Genomic DNA, 21,149 nt, shown 5'->3' on the forward strand with positions numbered 1-21,149 from the left:
AAGCCAGACTAATATGGACCCAAAGGTAAAAGTGAGTTTGGGTAAGGGAGAATGCCCATACCTAGAAAACAGCAAGTTACATAGCCATCAATGATAATTCAGAACCAACAAGACCTGGAAGAGGAAAGATAGCCCTGAGTCAAGAAAGTTGGAGAAAAATTACTGATGACCTATGCACTCTGAGGAGCAAAGGGCTTAAGTTAGTAATGATACTGTGAGGATGAGATGAGCCAGAAGGAAGAAGTGAGAGAAGGAAGACCAGGGTCATCCTCTTTTGCCTTAAGGCACTCACTGCAGACAGACGTGTGGAGCGAGCTAGCAAGATTGGTAGTAGCAGTTGCTTACATTAGGTGCAACAGGCAGAGTGCAAGTTTTGGACTTAGTACAGCTGGATGGCTGACAATGAGAAGGTAGGTGAACCATCTCTTATTTCCCTGCATTACAGTTCCCTCATACAACAAGTTATTTTGGCATATGAGTGTTTGAAAGAGAGGATCTTTTCATTGTCTTAGCTGTACTAAGTCCAAAACTTGCACTCTGCCCATCACACCTAATGTAAGCAGCTGCTACTGCCAATCCTGCTAGCTCAATCCACACACATCTGTTTGTTGCGAATCACATCTGTTTGTGGTCAATCACCTACAATCACCTGCAACCTCAGTGTTGTGCCCTGAACCGCTATTTCCACATCACTGCTACATTTACATCCAGTTTCAATCGCCTAAACACTACTTGTCTCCTTCCACTTTTTTATCACCCTCAGGGTCACAAGAAACATCGTAAAGCCCATATCTACGAACACTTCTCCCCCAACCAAAACTTCAACTACAGACATCAACTGCACGGGCACCTTTAGTCGCTCCCTGAGACAGTTTGAGAAGCAGAAACTTCCCCATGGCCTTTTCCCTGGCTGCAATTTAAAGCGATAGGCCCCTGAAGCAGGGCTCTGTAGACGAATTACTAATGGACAATAGCATTGCATTTTGTTCAGAGACACTGAAGGAGATGCTTCATAAGTGGAATGTGCACCACTTCTTCAGAGCGACATACAGGCTGAGTGGAAATGGGATCGTGGAAAGACATCATCGAATGGGTGGAGAGGGGATGCATCTTACCACTGGAAGTAGTATTCTAGTACAATATGTTACTCCGATCAGAACAGGTCGAAGAGTCCATGCCACACACACTGATAGGTGGAGAAGAGGAAGAGAACAAGGCTCCCTCTCTACAGAGATCACAGCGTGTGAGGCATCTATATGGGTGGATGGCAGATTTTGACATGGAGTAAAGTGAGGAGGTGATCTTTGAAATCGAGGGAGTGGGGTATGTGGGTACGAAATGAGCCAGAAGGAAAGAGCTGTGAGGTCAACAGTCAAGGGGCCTGACCAGAACAGAGTGGGCGAGTGAGGAAGTGAGGGAAGAAGACCAGGGCTGTCCACTTTTGCCTTGAGGCACTCGCCACAAACAGATGTGTATGTGAAGCAAGCTAGCGGGACTGGTAGTAGGAGCTGCTTACATTAGGTGCAATGGGCAGGGCGTAAATTTTGGACTTAGTGGATGGAAGCATTCCGTCGGTTACAACGATGAGGGTTCCGGTTGATCCAATGAACGGAACAGCCTGCTCGTGAAATTAACGTGTAAGTGGCTGAGCACTCCACAGACACGTGTACCCTTAACGTAGTTCTCGGGGATATTCAGCGTGACACAGAGAGTGACAAGGCCAGCCCTTTGAAATACAGGTACAACAGAAACAGGAAGTAAGAGTGAGAGAAAGTTGTGGTGAAAGAGTACAGCAGGGATCACCACCATCCCTGCCGGAGCATCGTGGAGCTTTAGATGTTTTCGCTCAATAAACACTCACAACACCCGGTCTGGGAATTGAAACCGCGATCCTACGACCGCGAGTCCGCTGCCCTAACCACTGGGCCATTGCGCCTCCACTTAGTACAACTGGATGGACGACAACAACAAGAAGGTAGGTGAACCATCTCTTATTTCCCCCCCGCATTACAGTCCCCTCATACAACAGATACCACCCCCAATAAGCTTGTAGCTAAATGGATGAAATCAATATTTCACAATGAAGTCTTCCAAAAGATAACATGCAGGGCACTGGCACACGTTACTGAGATGATTGTAGAAAATATAACTCAATAAACCACCTACCTTTAATGATTCTACTTCTTCTTGTAAGCGACTGTTTACTGCAGTAAAGTCTTTTTTCTCTTTATCTAGGTGTTTTATTGTGGTATCCATCTCCTCTTCAAGCTCTTTACTGCTGGTATGGAACTCCAGAAACTCTTCTCGTAACGCCTGCAGGCTGCAGAAAGAAAAACACAAAAGGTGATTACAAGTAAATGAGGAAATTTGTATGTGTTAGAAATAGCAGACAAACCTTTTGAATATGGGTCTACACAGAGTCCACTTAGAATAAAAACAGATGATGATTAGCATTAAATTGATAATAACAACTGTTACACTAAATTACAAAAATTTCCTAAGACATAATGAAGGATCATCACTTTCTGAGTTAAGCTATTTCATGGAGGGTAGCATCCATCCAAATGCAGCCAAAATAACTCCTTTAAAGATCACTTCTTGACCCTAAGGACCAAAATCTAAATCCTACTAATAATACCACACTGTACTGTGCATGCCTCTAAACAAAAGGCATTAATTGCTTCAGTTACAGAAAATAGAAATTGCTTCTACTTTACATTCTTGTCATCAATGACAAAGAAAGTAACTACAAAAATCGTTTTCCAACAATATATGTAAATATTTGGTCACCATCAGGGTCATATTGTACAAATTGAATAGATGGAGAAAAAGGTTTCATGTATTTTGTAGTTGAAAAAAAAGCTAATTTAAATTCATTTTTACTTCCCTAAAAGTGAACGAGTTGCCCTTTTTCTTTGCAAAGCAAACAGAGTAAAATAGAGAAAGGGCAAAGAGGATTATTCATGCATTATAAATACTATGTTTGATGGCAATAACGATGCACAAGAATATTAGACACGCCCTAATTTCAACAGCACATATTCAGAGAAAAGTTTTTAGTACACCGAAACAAGTAATATAGGCCCAGCTTTTACCTATAAGAAGTGAGGGGAGTTTTTGAGACATTCTTTTGGAAAAAAGAACATCTTACATGTCATCAAATACAGTTAATGATTAAGAAACTTAAAAAGAGAATGAGACATTCCTAAAGTCTGGTGCAGATCTCTGTTGTCAAGTGTTTATTAATTGTGAAGGTTTCCCTAACATTGCTAAAAATAATAATTGCAAAAGAAAATGACGCATAACTAGTTCAACCAATTATTATTTTGTAATTCTTACACAAAACACATTTTTGGAAAATCTACTTGGACTTCTTTGCATACAATTAAAATCCGTAATTTATTTCAAATAAACAACATCATCATAGGCGCAGGAGTGGCTGTGTGGTAAGTAGCTTGCTAACCAACCACATGGTTGTGAGTTCAGTCCCACTGCGTGGCATCTTGGGCAAGTGTCTTCTGCTATAGCCCTGGGCCGACCAATGCCTTGTGAGTGGATTTGGTAGACAGAAACTGAAAGAAGCCTGTCGTATATATGTATATATATATATATATATATATATATATGTATGCGTGTGTGTGTTTGTGTGTCTGTGTTTGTCCCCCTAGCATTGCTTGACAACCGATGCTGGTGTGTTTACGTCCCCGTCACTTAGCGGTTCGGCAAAAGAGACCGATAAAATAAGTACTGGGCTTACAAAGAATAAGTCCCAGGGTAAATTTGATCGACTAAAGGCGGTGCTCCAGCATGGCCGCAGTCAAATGACTGAAACAAGTAAAAGAGTAAAGAGTAAAAGAGTATCATCATCATGACACCAACTATTCTTCTTCACCAATCTTGCATTGCTGGCTATTAACATTCATAATCATTGTTTTAATGCCTATTTTTCCATGCTTGCATGGGTCAGGTAAGACAACATTAGAGAAGAGTTTTCTGTGGCCAATGTCCTTCCTGATGCCAACCCTCACTTGTTTCTAAGCAAGGTAATAATCCCCCAGTCTATAAAACAATGGACAGTTTGTCCATTATGTAGAGAAATGGGAATAGATGACACTGTATAAATGTGCCTATTGTTTACAATAAGTAAACACACATGATGGGAAATATGAACTCATTCATACAAACACACATGTACATAACAGCCTTCTTCAGTTTCCATCAACCAACTTCACTAAGTAATTGATCAACCAGCACCTGCAGTATAGAATATCAACCAACAATATCCATTTAGTGAGACTGAACCCTTAACTACTACATGTTTCTGAAGTGAACTTCTTAACCACACAGCCATACCTGCACCAATTAAATATAGATGCCCAACAAAGACATATATGGAAGTGTATATATGTGTGTGTATGTATGTCCCTATATATGTCGAGGTTTTACAGAATAAATACATTCGGTGGTAATAATCACTGAGAGAAGTTGCTGCCAGAAAACAACCATTTCAATACCTTAATGACAACATATTACACTTTAAATATTGAATGAAAAATTTCTTTTTTCACCTTCAATTAAATAATTCCTGCCTACTTTTTTCTGGTGTTATTATACAATAAATTATTACATGTTGGAAAAAAGTCTGAATGTAGCTTGTAGCTAATATAGGAGAAAACTCTGGATAGATGCCAATAGTTTGATCTTATAAAAGGGTATGAATTCGGAAACAATGGTCCACAAAATGAGAAATGTGTATTTTTCTTCTTTTTTTTTATGTCTCTTTTACATCTCTTTTTCTATCTAGAGACAGCGTTTTTCCATCTAGTATAGGATGAAATAGATATTAATAAGTGGGTCATATATGTTGCATATACAAGGGTCCCAGAAGTAGAGCCGGAATCAATAGTGAAACATTCAGTAAGGAACAAAACCGTCATTATATCTTTGATCTTAGTCTATTTGAAACTGAAGTAATGAGATTCAGAAACAAGTAGCAACAAAATGTTTCAGTAGACATACAATTTATAAGCTCAGTGAAAAACTGAAAATGTTTCACTAACAGCTTGGATGTATCAGTGATCCTTACCATATTTGTGCTTGAAAAGTGGCAAGCCAGATCTCATCAAGATCTCATTGTCCATTAAGATTCAAAAATATTTTAAAAATTTTAAATACACCTTTTGTCATCATCATCATCATCGTTTAACGTCCATTTTCCATGCTGGCATGGGTTGGATGGTTCAACTGGGGTCTGGGAAGCCAGGAGGTTACACCAGGCTCCAATCTGATCTGGCAGTGTTTCTACAGCTTGATGCCCTTCCTAATACCAACCATACCAAGAGTGTAGTGGGTGCTTTTATATGCCACTGGCACAGGGTCCAGAGAGAGCTGGCATTGAACACATTTTGGGATGGAGCTTTTTTTGCCACAGGAGCCAGTCAAGGCAGTGCTGGCATCGGCCACATTCAGATGGTACTTTTTACATGCCACCGGTACAGGGAGCCAGACAGGCAGCACTGGCATCATCCACAACTACAATTCCCATTTGTGGTTTGATTTGATTTTGATGTGCTTAACCCAATAGGTCTCCTCAAGCACAGCTGTGTCTTCTACAGTGTAAAATCTTAGCTAAGTTTTGTCCCCAAAGGATTAAAACAGGAATGAAAGCATCAACACAAAAACAATTGTAGTAAGACTATCAACTATAGACAGTCATTTGTCAGGTTATCAGTAAAATGGATCTTGTTATGTGAATTTCTTGGAATTTAAGCAGAGAAAATACTTGGTGACAAATGCACCATGTTTCAATTGATAAAGAACCCAACTCAAAATTCATTTAATCATTTTTACTAAGGATAATTAAGTGGCGTATTTGGATTATCTATTGATTAGAAGACCTAAAACTACTGCTGTGAGAACGATTTCTTTAAGGTTATGTAGTTAAGCATATGTTACAAACCACTGGAGGTTATGCATAAGGGAAGTGACAAGGTAAAAGCAGAGTAGAAACTATTAAATACTCAGTAAATACTCAGGCAGAGATGGTGAAACAGTAAATTTTATAAACAACATGACTCACAAAAATACCTAAGAAACTAACAACAGAGATAGTTTAAAGAGGAACTAATTAACAAACTTATCCAACACTAAACCACAATATGGAAGGAAAGAAATAAAAATTAGAAATAATTCATATGTTCGAATGACAACAAATACTTAACCCTTACAACAAAGTAATATCCTTTAAGTGGAAATGAAATATTCCCCCACCTTCCTCCAAGAACTTAAGAATGTAGACTGTACCTATGGAACAGTTCAGAAGAGAGAGAGAGGGGTTTGTTAAAAAGAATGTGTACTGGAAAAAAACTGCAACCACCTGTTAGCTAAATGTGTTTTGAAAATCAACATGTCATGCAATCCAGATGACTGACATTATTGTTGACCCTAATTTGCTAAGGGGTTAGCAAGGCCTGTTTAGTATCAATCACATGATTCTCCAGAATAAAACAAAGCAAAAACTAGAAGAAAAAAAAGAAAAACAATTAAATCTAGTCATTGGTGTCATTTCAGAGAGTGATGTTAAATATAATGTATCAGTTGCTAAGATAAAAGTATAGGTAAAGCAATAAATGGAATGAAGAAGAGTAGCAAATAAGCTGAAGGTGTGAAGGTATGTAGAAGCAGTAATATTAACTGCCATGCATGAAAAGTGACATTGGCAATGTAATTACAGTAACACATTAAAAGTCTGATTACTAACACAACAGTAGGAATACAACTATTTTGTCCTAGCTTTAAGGTGTTACAAAAAAATTGCACAAAAGGGATGACCTGTAAAATCTAGATAGATGCTGGCATGGCTGTGAAGTTAAGAAGTTTGCTAACCTATTTTTTTACTACCCACAAGGGGCTAAACACAGAGAGGACAAAGACAGACAAACAGATTAAGTCGATTATATCGACCTCAATGTGTAACTGGTACTTATTTAATCAACCCTGAAAGGATGAAAGGCAAAGTCGACCTCGGCGGAATTTGTACTCAGAATGTAGCGGTAGACGAAATACGCTAAGCATTTCGCCCGGAATGCTAACGTTTCTGCCTGTTCGCCTTGCTTACCAACCATGTGGTTTCAGGTTCAGGCCTACTGTGTGGCACCTCAGGCAGGTATCGTCTACATTAGACCCAGGCCAACCAATGCCTTGTGAATGAATTTAGTTGAGAAACTGTGTGAAAACCCTGTCTGTGTGTGCATGTATGTGTGTGTACGCATGTCTGTGCTTGAACCACACACTGCTTAACAACTAACAACTGGTGTTGGTTTGTTCAGACTTCTATAACTTAGTAAATTCAAAAGAGACAGAATAAATATCAGGCTTAAAAAATAAGTAGTGAGATTGATTTGTTCCATTAAAATCTTCATGGCTGTGCCCCAGTAAGATGAAGGGCAAGTATTTTGTTTGATTTCAAATCCAAAAATGAGACAAAGCTTGTGCAACTAATTAGCAAATACAGGGATTGTCGAAGTAAACCAGCATTTTGTGAGATCAAATTAATTCAGGATTTAGGCACTTTTATCTTTTACATTTTCCAGTTGTTTCACTGAAGCCATGCTGGGGTACCACTTTGTAGGGCTTAGTTCAGTCATGGGGAAACTGCAGTTTGTAAGACTTTCCAAATCACATGCCTAACAAAAAAATTACCTTGAAACGTTTTAGTAGAGCAACCCATGTGATGATGTGCCTTTTCTCACAGAGCCTGCTTCTCAGAAAAGGTTACCTGTGCCTGGTTTAGTTGAACGAAACAACTCCAGCACTTATACTTTAGTCTGGTACTTATCCTATTGGTTTCTTTCACCACACCAACTTAAGGAGACACAAACCACCCAACACTGGTTGCCAAGTGGTTGTAGGGGACAAACAAACACACTAAAGGATTTCAGTTTCCATCAACCAAATTGACTCACACGGCATAGATCAGTCAAGGGCTAAAGGTGAAGACACTGCTCAAGGTGCCATGCAATGGCACAGAACCTAAAACCCACATGGTAGCAAAGCAAGCTTCTAAACCATACAGACATATCTTTGTGCATCCAATACAGTAATAATAGCATCAGTAACTTAGTATGCAATGACCATCACCATCATTTAACGTCTATTGTCCATGCTGGCATGGGTTGGATAGTGTGACCAGAGCTGGCAATCTGGTGAGGGGTGGGAGGACTGCACCAGACTCCAGTCTGATTTGGCATGGTTTCCTAAAGGGAACCATCTTACAGAATGTGCTGGATGCTTTTACATGGCACCTCATTAGCGTTCTTACATTGTCGCCGCACCAGAGTTCTTATATTGTTGCTGCACAGGTGTTCTTACCTTGTCGCTGCATGGACATTTTTATATAAAACTAATTACTGTAAGCAGAAGTAGCAGACTAGTATTAACCAAGAACAACACAGGTAGTAAATTCTGTATTAACTAATTTTATAATGCCAAGAATAGACTTAACAAATGCAAAGCATATGAAATATCTCAAACTTATCTTTCTCTTTTATTTATTTATTTATTTATCAGCTTGAAGCAGCTCCTTGCCCTAGCTTTTTTCTAATCTCCACAAGACTGTATAATAAGGGATAACTGGGTGAGATACTATGTTGTTCAATTATCTACTACAATAATGATTGGAAGAAAATGTTGGAAAATTACAATTCTGGGAAGTTGTGATTACTATAGACCCCCTGCCCACTCCCTTCAGAGGGAGATGGGAATATAGAAGACACAGCCGAGAGATGGGAGAGGGGGGGGGGCATAGATAATGCAATAATAATAATAGCAGAAAAGACAAAAAGAATACAAGTGATTGTAGAGGATTGGTAAATAAGTGAATGGCTGAGAGTGGGAAGTAGACTGCCAAAGATATGAACTCCAAACCTTATGAGTGAAAAGTCCAGTAAATTATTTATGGATTTCACATAATAGAATCATGACTGCTTAATCTGGTGTGTGTGATATAAATTTTGATGAGAAGATATATCAAAATATTTTAAGACAAACAATTCACTGTAGCTTCTAAACTCAATATGGAAATCATGTGAATTATGAAAATACTTTTAGTTAATAGTTTATTACTTCACATCATAAAAAATCCATATGCTAATATATTTAAAAGGGTTTATTCAAATATCCATTGTACATGTTTTACTAATCAACTAATTATCGTTTTAATACCTACCCACCTTTCCATGTTCGTATAAGTCAGATGGAATTTTTGTTGAGGCAAATTTTCTACAGCCAAATACCCTTCCTGTCACCAATCTTTAACTATTTCCAAATAAGGTAATATTTCCCCATAACGAGACATGTTTTTAAAGAATTAAGTACAATGCTTGCACGATGGTAACATTTGTTTACAACTATCATGTGATGTCAAGGCAAGGAGACAGTAACACACATATACTTACAAACATCTATATACAACAGACTTCTTTCAGTTTCCATCCACCAAATCCACTAACAAGGTTTTAGTCAATTCAGGGCTCTAGTAGAAAACACTTGCCCAAGGTACCATGTGGTGGGATTGAACCCAGAATCATGTGGTTGGGAAGCAAACATCCTACCATACAGCCACATCTGTGCCTATACCACACCTACATTTATAATATCCATTTCTTCAGCAATTAAAATCTAAATATTAAAAATGAAGAATATAGCATTGCATACTGAAGAATACACACACACAGTGTCAAGTATATATTTCTTCTTTGATTAGGTTCAGCTATCGTTTGCAGCTGACTATATAGCTCTGGAAAGGGAAGGTAATTCAAGCTAAGCAGTCACTTTAGAAGTTTCATCATCATCATCATCATCATTCATCATCATCGTTTAACGTCCGCTTTCCATGCTAGCATGGGTTGGACGCTAGCATGGGAAAAATGAAGACTAGCACTTATAAGGAGAGTGGTTTTGGTTGTGCATAGTGAGGAGGCCCTGTTGTAAGTTTACTTTCTATCGGTATCTGTACAGTGTTAGTGTGAAACAAAATAAGGATGTTAATTATCTATTGCAAGATGTTCCTAGTGTCTCTATAAAAGATGCAAAGGCATGAATGGGTCACACCAATAGAGGAATAGACGACCAGCCAATAAGTTTTTGTATCCATAACTAAAACTTGTTTTTTTTTAAATGTCCACCCCTCTTTAAATAGGTCCTGCACACAGTGCAGCTAAATGTTGTTAGCTGCCTGTACAGTTGATACAGACCAAGTTCAATTCCTCTTAAAGCACAATAATAGGCCAATGTCCTATCCACACAGTGGGTTTCATCCACTCATCACAACAGAAATTTGAGATAAGCACTAGCCACATTAAAACCCAGGTGATTTGGTAAAAGATAGCAGGTTGCCTGTTTAGTAGGAGGGGATCAAGTTGCGTGAAGGTGAGACTTATGCAAAGAAGGTAGATAACAATGGTTAGTATAGGAATACATAAGGAATAGTATAGGCTTAAACTTTCAACATTTAAAACCAGTCAAATCTGGTCCAAATATTTTACCTGCTCAAACCGAACAGATCCAGTGTCTCACACCAACCCAACAATGTCATTCTAAAAATACACAACCACATCTGTGAAATCTTGAAGCTACGAGATAATGTGATGCTAATTCAAAACAATGTGAATAAGCAGTATATTTGATAGAATCATCTGAGTGCTAAAGGGTTAAACTAACCCCTGAGGCACCTAGGTTACGGCAGAGTAAGAAAAAGCCAATAAATTACAATGAAAAGATCTGATGGGAGGCTTCTGACGAAATCCATAAACAAGATTCGTTGCAAAATCATTAATACCAGATCAAATCAAAGCCTTTGCTGATTAACATATCTTTACTAGCACTAAAGCTTTGAAGGGTAATTGATCGTTAATGTGAGATTAATAAGACAAGCAATTTTCAGTGGATATAGTTTAGAGTTCTTGAATAAACACTAAGTCAATTCTAACCAGATCTGCAGTCAACGACACTTCGGTTATGACCATCCTGTCATATTTTCAAACATAAACTGCCCTGGAAAACATCATCCAACATTTCCTTGAAGACGATAATGCTGTGAAGAGTGTTAGGCTAATAATTCTTGTGGATCAAATAATCATGAAGCGGTTACTTTGTTGAGTAAGAAGGTGGTCAGTTGCCTCCCTCAAATATTGTAAATAGCAGAAAGTAGTTGGAGCAACAGAGACCATTACTTTATTTCAAAGTAAACAGTCCTATGTAGAAGGTAGTAAAATGAGGGCCCCGAAAGTAGCAATAAAAGAATTAACACAGTATATAATTCAATACAAGTATATAAAAATGCTATAAACTACTGCAGACTTAAGGGGTGACATACGTAATTAACCTTTCCTGTATGAATAGCTGTAGATGAGGAATTAGTGAAAATGTCACAGCTGACACTTTCACCTAATTCAACTAGTTCAAACAAAATCCTCATTGACATACTAAAACTATTCATATATATGCTCAGTATTGAATAATAAGGCATTACATATATCTGAATATAGAGAGAGACATTAAACAGAGAGGAAATGATGAGAAAGTGGATGGTTTGAAGAGGTGGGGTACTATAAATAAAGCTAAACCTAACATGCTACTAGTGATGAAATTCTGTGTTGGTAGGATGGAGTAGGGGGGGGGTCATATCTGTAAAGAGTAAGGTTTTCCTTTTTACATAAGCTTTAGAATTAGGTGAGAAAGATAAGAATGTATGCAAAAGTTTTCTCAAAGGGGTTTAGTTAGCAACCTAAAACAGCAATACACACCAATGTTGAAATTGGGTTGCAGATTCAACATACCGAGAACTTACTGCTGCTACCTTAAATATCAAAAATCTTAAGAAAAGTTTAGGCTTATTAAATTCATTTCGTTTTTGCAACAATATTTGTGTTGCTGTAAAAGCAGGCTGCTGATAATTACTGGCTCGTTTTGTCATGTCCACTTGCCAAGTGGTGAGTATTTCTTACAAAAGATGATTCATCAAAAGTGGGCAGACACCAATTACTGACCACAACTAACAGTTTTGGCAGAAAGTAACAATCTCTCAATACGAAAAGGTTAATGACAACAGTAATTGAAATCACATGACTAAGTAAAGCTGACATACCAGAGAGAGAGAGAAGATCCATTAAACAAGGGTTACCAGGTGTGCAATTAACAAAGAATTATGTGTTATTAGTAAAACAACCAAAGTCATCTGACAATAAACAGTGACAACATTAACAAGAGGGGCAGTAAGCAACAATAAAGTGTCTGTTTTCAAAACAAAAGTTTATTTGGATATGAGAAAGTCACAAACATAATATGGCCACTGTAACAGAATACATTTATCAACTGATCAATAAAACCATGTCATCTATACAAATGGCAGGTGAAAATCTCTCAATCTACACAAGTCTTCTAATAGAAGCGTTCACTTTTCACTCTCATTCATAAATAATGAAGTATTTTCCTGGTCAACCAACATTAATCGAAATTAAGTTTTAAAAATGTAGTAAAAGTAACCCTTTACCAATTCAGCAATCAGAAATTTATTTCTACCAGTTATGAAGAGAAGCTAATAATAGTTATCAAACTCACTAAAAGGGAAAATGAAATATTCATAAAAAACGTGTATAAAACAAGAGCATTCAGAGAGTGCAAACTTCCGCCAAGGCAACACCAACGTCCTTTCAACGATTAGCCTGAGACGATTTTTAAAATGAGAATATCTGAAATAAACTTGACTGCTCTCACAAACGAGAATACTAAAAATGAACCTAACTGCTCTCAAAAATTAAGTAAAGAAACAGAAAAAATAATCCAGAATCCTTGTCCGGTAACAGATCGATCCCAAAATCTAATCAATTTGTGCCAGTTACAAGGCCAACATCCCTGAAGGTTTCATCCAAATTCATCGAGCGGTTCTCAAGATATCTTGTCCATGGACAAACAAACAAAAACAACTGAAAACAATATCACCGACTTCACTAAGGCAGAGGTAATTAGATTAAAAACTTAAATTAAAACCATATTCTCAACAAATGCTAATTAAAGTGACATCTTTTGTTGTTCTAAACTGATCAGATAAAGAATAAGGTTGGTGTATTTTTACAACTGCATGATGCAGAATTTAGTTTTACCTCTATGTTACATAAATGTAATAGAATGCACAAATCAGAGATTAGGTAAAAAAAAAAAAAAAGAGAGAGAGAGAGAGAGCTGAATTCAGTTGAGTTTCACAGGAGTGTAAAGGCTAATATCAAGGTGAACAATAAATGCTATGATGATGATGATGAGAGTAAATGGACACAAAATAGCAATAGAACTAATGCTTTTTGATGAATTCAAAGTCTATAGGGTTCGGTACCTGTACTGTTAACCCTTTAGCATTCAGATATCTTTGTCAAATGTAATGCTTATTTATTCACATTGTTTTGAATTAATCGCATATCTCATAGCTTCAAAATTTTGATGATGCAATTGTTTTACTTTTAGGATGGCATTGTGGGATAGGTACAAAAAGCCAGATCTGGTCAGTTTGAACACACAAGACAGATGGAATAGTTAGGCTGGATATGGCTAGTTTGAAAGCTGAAGGGTTAAGTATTATCAATCTTCTCTGGAAAAGTTCAATAAACTTTGGAGTACTATTCTTCCTTTAATAATAATAGATAATGGAGAGAGATTTTTTGGTAAAATTTCATGTGGCAAACAGACAATTATGAAAGAATTGAGGCAACACATTTTAAATTATCTTTCTTAGATACCTCATTTTGTTCTACCAAAATGATTATCTTCATATGACACTACTTCCAACAGTCAATCAAATCGACCCCTGTAATATGTTTTTAAAAGTCTGGCCCTTATTCTATTTGTCTCGTTTTACTAAGTATCTAAGTTACTGGGCACTAACAAACCAACACCGGTTAAATGGATTCAGAGACAAAACCCCACGCAATGGACTTTTGCAGAGCTTTATCTACCACATCCACTCACAAGGTATTCTTTGACCCAGAACTACAGTAGTAGACACTTGCCCACGATGTCATATCGTGGGACTGAGCCTGAAACCATTTGTGCTTGCAAAGCAAACTTCTTCACCCCACAGCCCTTATTACTCATACATAACTCCTCCACCCCCACCCACCCCAAAGAAAAAACTGAATACTAGCAACATAGTATTCAGGAAGCAGTTTTGTTTATGACCAGGGCTGTGGAGTCAAAACAAAAAACTTCAACTCCGACTCCTCTATGTAATTAAGTGATTGCGGTCTACATAACTCATGAAGCATATGCATACACTTGTACTTTAAGTAGGTCTATATGTTATAACCGGTTTATATTAAAGAATAAGGATATTGTGAGTCAGAGTCAATATAGTCTTACCGACTGACTCCACCTACCCCTTAATGGTTTCCAACTCCGACTCCACAGCCCTGTTTATGACAACAGAGTTCACTAGAGCATGCCTTGGATACAACCTATGGTACTGGAATAAACAAACCTTCCATGTAAATTTAACATGGCAGATCTTGTTGAATTGCCAGCCCTACACAAGAACTGATTAAATTAGAGTAGAATTTGGTACAAACATGTTCGATAATCATCAGGATATCTCAATTATACATAGAGGAGGCTTTTGAACTATTGTTTAGGGTTTTAAATGGACTTAATATTGCCAGGCAACTACCCATTTAGAGTGAACAATGTTATCAAACAAATAGGTGCTTGGAGAATACTTCAAGTGATGGGAGTGCCTTTGAAGGAAGATATGTCAAACAATCAACAGGACATATTATCACTGGCTTGAGGAGATCATTGGTTCAAGTAGTGGGACACTGGACGGACGGGCCAGTTAAATTGCTCGGGGTCTGGTTCAGTCCGGACCTCCAAATGGATAAGAACTGGGACGAGATCACGAATAGAGTGGTCACTCTCATCCAAACATGGGCCGAGAGAAAGCTGTCTCTAAAAGGTGCTAGGTGTCACTGGCTTTACTTTTTTGCAGCAATATCATGTTAAAGAGATAAGTAATAGGTTAAAATAAAACAAGTTTAACCAATAAATTTTTTAAAAGACTTAAATTTTAGTAAGGAATATATTTAAGAAAAAAAATTCTCACTTCTCTAATTGAAACTATTTTGGAATACTTCAAACAGTCTTAGTGATTTATCTTTTTTTTTTTATCTCTAACCCGTTTCTGTTACTGGACTGTGGTGATGCTGGGGCACCATCTTAAAGGGTTTAGTTGAACAAATCGACCCCCAAACTTTATTTTTTTAAGTCTGGTACCTATTGTATTGGCCGCTTTTGCTAAACCTTTTTGTTACAAGGACATATATAGAAAAATCTACACTGGTTGTTAAAGTGGTGGTGGTGGTGGTGGTGGTGGTGGTGGGGGGCAAACTTTTTTTTTTCTAAATCAGGACAGAGCAGGTTGTGGTTGGAAGGAAATTGTGAAAAGTAAGGGAACTCAGGAGATATGTAGTTACAGACCTGTAAAGGAAGAATGCAACTGAGAAAAACAATAGAGCTAAATTTTTATTACTCGCTCCTATTTGTATAACAATTACTGAGGATAAATAAATTTAAGGAAACAATGTAGACAAGAGGACAGAAAATCATTAGGATTAAAAGGTTCAAATTGACTTCCTTTAGTTTCAAATTTTGTATTTAAATACATTCTGTACACATATACATATAATAGTTCATTTGTTAGGTCAATAAACTACCAAACAGTTTATCAGCTCCTAATCCAGTCAATGTTCTACTACAACTAGTACTACAAAGTTGTTAAGGATTAGACCAGTTGTAACTGAGTAGACTTGTGATCAAAGGCATTCCGGTCAATACCATTTTATTTTTTTGTGTATGTATCTAAAACTATACTGACCAATGTGTTGTTCCACTTTAAGATATTAGGGTGTGATATGGAGAAATTTTATTGAAAATACTAGGAAGTTGAAGTTCTCCCAAAGACCAGTAACAAAGATATCCCAAACCTTGCTCAGAGAAAAAGCACAACCTTGACCACTGTAATGGGTTAAAATTGATGAGGACCTAGTGATGATAACTGGGTATGGGACATTTTGGTGCTGCCCGTTTGCCATCACTGATTCAACACCAACTTACTTGACATGGCGTTTTAAGGTTTCTCACATTCTCTCCATCCGTCTCCTTTCTATCTGTATGTGTGTATTTGCACATGTGCTTGTTTGTCTGTGTCCCTTTGCCTCCAGTATCAAAACAGGTTGAACCCAGTCAGCTGTGCAAAATCATAAGTGTCCAAACAGCCACACCAAATCATCTAATTCCAATGCTAACTGCAGCTCAGCTGTTAACTTGTACCACATCATTATCTAAGATGGTGCCGTAAGTAACTTTGGAGTCAGTTTAGACATTACAAGTAGATAATGACAACAACAGTAGCAACAACAAATGGCCACATTAAAGGTGAGGATAATGACTGCTACAATGAAGATAATGTCAAAATAATCTCGTTGAAAGTACAAAGATGAACTGATGCCAGAATAGTAAGTCACTAATCACAAAATAAATTAACCAAATGAAACATTATAGGCTGAATGTGGACTTCTCTCTTGACCTGTAATTAAATACTATAAACAGTTATACTGACATTTGGGGAACTTGGTGATTATATTTTCTTATCAGAATTAAAGATGAAATAGTGTAATTTATACTGCTTTAATGATACAAAGCAATACCATATTCAATAGTTCTGAATTCATAACCTTCATTTTAGAAAGTGAATGGCCTAAACATTCAGAGTCTATCAAGAGGCATTTAAAGTGGTTATATCCTGAAATGGGCAGGTTGCTCTTAAATTATTATTTTTTTATTTTTAATGACTGAGAAACAATTTGCCCTGTCAAATCATGTCAGTTTATCTTCTATGAATAGTTTCTTAGCAACCACACACACACACACACACACACACACACACACACTGTTCTCATATTAAGACCTATTGATCTAAACAGCATATGCTCAGTCAGACAATAACAATACTTTTTACAGCACAGCAGCTCAAGTATTTAATTACAATTCAATTAAAAGACATCAAATGACTGATTAGCATTCTTTGCTTCTAAAACAAAGAGCAAAAGATCTCATCATGCCACTAACTGTGGCTGCACCTGTAATGAAAACAAAATACAACTTTTACTTAATATTTCAATGGTTGATGTTAGGAAGACTATCAGTCACAAACTATCTGAACAAATTGAACAGGTGCATATGAAAATTGACAGATGAGTGAACAAGGGTTAACCACTCTAATGGAAAGGGGCTTGCAGAAGACATAGGAAAAAGTGGTGAGGGCCAATCTCAATGTCAGATTTCATGGAATTACAAGCATAAAATATTGCTGCATATGTTGACAAAATCTTGCAAATTCTTCACCCTTCTAAATCAATGTTCTTTTTTAATCACAAGCAGTTGTGTGGTTAAGAATTTTGCTTCCCCAATATATTGTTTCAGGCTCAGCCCCACTGTGTGACACTTTGGGCTAGTGTCATTATAGCTCCCAGCTGATAAAGCCTTCTAAGTGATAGTTGTAAATGAGTGTCACTTTCATACCAGCAGTATCATTCATTTCCAGAATTCTGCAAGAACATGTCTGACTGTGGGGATGCTTAATTACTTAGCTATGAAACAAGTAAGAGCTAGTGACAGGGAGGAAATCCAGAGATAGAAAATCTGCTTCAAGATACATCTGAACCATGGCAACACAGAAAAGTGGGTATTAAAACAACGAAAATGATGATGATGTAAACATACAGAAAAAGCTGACAAAATGGGAAAGCATAAATCCTTCATCAAATTATGATGGAATCATTGTTCTGATTATTATACATTACTTAACATCAGAAACATTTTAAGCTAGTATGAAAATTATGAGTCAGACAACCTTAAGTCAGTAGTGATGAAGTTCAAGACATTTGTGTCAAGTTTCTATGAAACAGAAATTTTACTTAGTAACATAACCATTTTCTAGGAGAGAAAATATAAAATTCATGTTGAAGGATAACTGTAAAAAGGTTCTTAAATACCTCAAAACTAGTGTCAAACTTTGCTTCAATTAACAATTCCCAAATGTACAAAATACTAAAGATTCTATCACTCAACTTATGAGGACCCTCCCCAACCTTTTGGTCTAAGCTACATGTTCTATTTGAAATAGATTTTCAAAGAAATCAACTATGTTACATAAAGTATGAAGAATCACGTTATTCCTATAAAACAACAAAAATAAATAAATTATATATATAAATTAGAACTCGACCTGCTTGCTTTTAACCAATATTCCTCCCTTAGAAACCATGTTAGAGTCCTATATGCTTTAAAACAACTGACAGAGCCCCATATGAACTACTAACCTGTAGCAGCAATAGTTTGGCTACAACATGAAAACTAACTCAAAGAATCCACATGTGCAGCCTAAGATACACACTAACTCGCAAACTTGATTTTAAAACGATACTGACATAGGAGTGGCCGTGTAGTTAAGCTTGCTTCCCAACCATGCAGTCCTGGGTTCAATCCCACTGTGCAGCACCTTGGACAAGTGTCTTCTACTATGGACTCAGGTCAACCAAAGCCTTTTCAGTGGATTTAGTAGAGGAAAAAAGCTTGTCATGTGTTTGTGTACCCTTGCCTCAACATTATGTGACGGTTGTAAATGAGCATTATGGTCATAAAAGTGAGGTGGTTTGTTTTTAATTTTCCATGAAAAACCTGTTTAGCTATGGGAAAATATTACCTAGCTTAGAAACAAAAGAGGGGTGGTGACAGGAAGGACATCCGATGATAGAAAATCTACCTTGACAAATTTCATCTGACCCACGCAAAAATGAAAGAAATGGACAATAATAACAAGTTGATAACTGTGCCCCCAGTACCAAAGGATTAAAAAAAATTATCCAAGATTGCTTTCTTTTAAATAATTTAATGAAATATATAAATTTTTGACAAGTAAAAGAAAAAGCTTCGAACAAATATATAACATTGTTAGCATTGGTTCATTCAAAATTGAATTTCACTTGTGAATCAGAAATCTACAAATTTTTTTTTATAGAAAAGAAGTGGTCTCTTCTAGGTAGTGATGATGAGCTTTTCTAGTATAGGCACAGGGCCTGGAGTTTTATTGGGGGTGGGTAGTAAATTGCCCTGTCAACAGCTAATTATTTCATCAAAAGGATGAAAGGCAAAGTCAACCTGAGCAGAATTTGAACTCAGAATAAAGACAGATGAAATACCTATTTCTTTACTACCCACAAGGGGCTAAACACAGAGGGGACAAACGGATTAAGTCGATTACAACGCCCCCAGTGCGTAACTGGTACTTATTTAATCGACCCCGAAAGGATGAAAGGCAAAGTCGACTTCGGCGGAATTTGAACTCAGAACGTAGCAGCAGACGAAATACCATTAAGCATTTTGTCCAGTGTGCTAACAATTCTGCCAGCTCATTGCCTTAAATAATAATCCCTTCTACTATAAGCACAAGGCCTGGAATTTGTGGGGAGAGGACTAATCGATTACATCAACCCCAATGTTTCATTGGTACTTAATTTATCAACCTCAAAAGGATGAAAGGCAAAGTCAACCGCGATGAAATTTGAACTCGGAACGTAGCAATGGGCAAAATACTGCTAAGCACTTTGTCCAGCATGCTAACGATTCTGCCAGCTTGCTGCCTTTCATTGCCTTAATAATCATAATTCACAATCAATTAAATACTTGATAATCACCTGTTGTGTTGTTTATAATTTATCAAGTCTATCCTTCTGTGAAGCAGAGTGTCCCAAGTATTTGAATATTACTAATATTGCATTGTGTACCTAACAGCCTCTGATACATTTTACTGTTGAACCCATGCTAGTTATAATTTATGAACTGCTGGAATTTGCAAAACCATCCATCACATTAATAATGATCAACATGTGAAATGTTAAAACTTTAATGGACAGCAACCAAAAAACAACAAAAATAATATTACCATTTTTTCATGACTATCCAAAAGGTAAAAAAAAAAATGCAACAAAGAGCTTTTTTTATAATTGCACTTAAAATGCACAGGCTTTGAATTGAGACAGCAAATAATAAAAAATGAAAGTTATTAAACTGTCAGACTTATGAGGGTCGTTGTTGAAAAGTGAAAATACATAACAGTATGAGTATGTCAATTCAGTACATGCTACACAAAAGATGGCCCAACAAAGGAGCCTCTATGTGGTCGTTCGATCTACTAGAAATAACAGCCAAATCCTTCACAAAGAGCATCCAAGTGTTTTATAAACAAAACGCACACTGAATAAGCTACTTTAGATATCCTCTGTCCAAAATAGTAACATCTGGAATGCTTTTGATCAAAATATCCCATATGAGAGAGTTCAACTGTGACTAAACAGGAAATTGACTTGTTCAACATTATATAACACAAATAGCAACAGAACAGCTGCTGGTTGTTTGTTCTTGGATGGCTTCAGCAAACTCTACTTAAGCAGGCTTAGTGTCATGAAAGAAACTGATCAAATATTATTATAAAGCATACTGTCCTACGTTTTAGGAATTCAAACATGTAGCCCCTATTTTTTCATGCTAGAAACTAATTTTGTCCTCAATCCAGTACTGAAGCATCTCATCCACGAAGATCAGTATCCTAAGATCCAGCCTCACCAATTCTTATGTCTCTCTTCAAATTGGTGAAAAAAAAATGTTCAATGATAGATTTAGCAGATCTAAAGGCTGTATGGAATCTTCCCAACCAACACAAAAAGAAAAAAGAAAATTAGTTAACATAATCTACCAAAATTAATGAGACTTCCACTCTAACAATACCAATCTTCCTTTGATAACTCTTGTTCTTCCTCTGTAGAAGACCATTACAAATTGAATGCCTTTGACAACAGTTCTGATCAAGAGTGAGCTGGAGCAAAACAACTGTAAATACATAGGAGGAATCAAAGTTGTCTTTCCAAGCTTAAATAGTTAAAAAGAAGCTCAACAATCAAATTAACAAATATGATTTGATACCTTTTCTTGAAAGTTTAACTTTTCATATACATAGAAGCTAAAGATGCCCAGTTTGGGAATATAAATGAAAA

The 21,149-nt window shown here is 36.8% G+C and overlaps 1 protein-coding gene across 8 annotated transcripts in view; it reads right to left on the minus strand.

Annotated features, from left to right (window-relative positions):
- The window catches only part of LOC115215026 (nuclear distribution protein nudE homolog 1), a 94,613-nt gene that overhangs the window by 46,846 nt on the left and 26,618 nt on the right, over positions 1-21,149 (minus strand). For all 8 annotated transcript variants that reach the window (XR_003881948.2, XM_036505205.1, XM_036505207.1 and 5 more), the window contains exon 2: positions 2,167-2,320. Coding sequence is in view for 7 of the 8 variants with exons in the window: in XM_036505205.1 (XP_036361098.1) it covers positions 2,167-2,320 (154 nt within the window). In the remaining variant the exon portion in view is untranslated. The remainder of the gene's footprint in view (positions 1-2,166; positions 2,321-21,149) is intronic.

Source organism: Octopus sinensis, linkage group LG8 (assembly GCF_006345805.1).
Source record: "Octopus sinensis linkage group LG8, ASM634580v1, whole genome shotgun sequence".
NCBI classification, from domain to species: domain Eukaryota; kingdom Metazoa; phylum Mollusca; class Cephalopoda; order Octopoda; family Octopodidae; genus Octopus; species Octopus sinensis.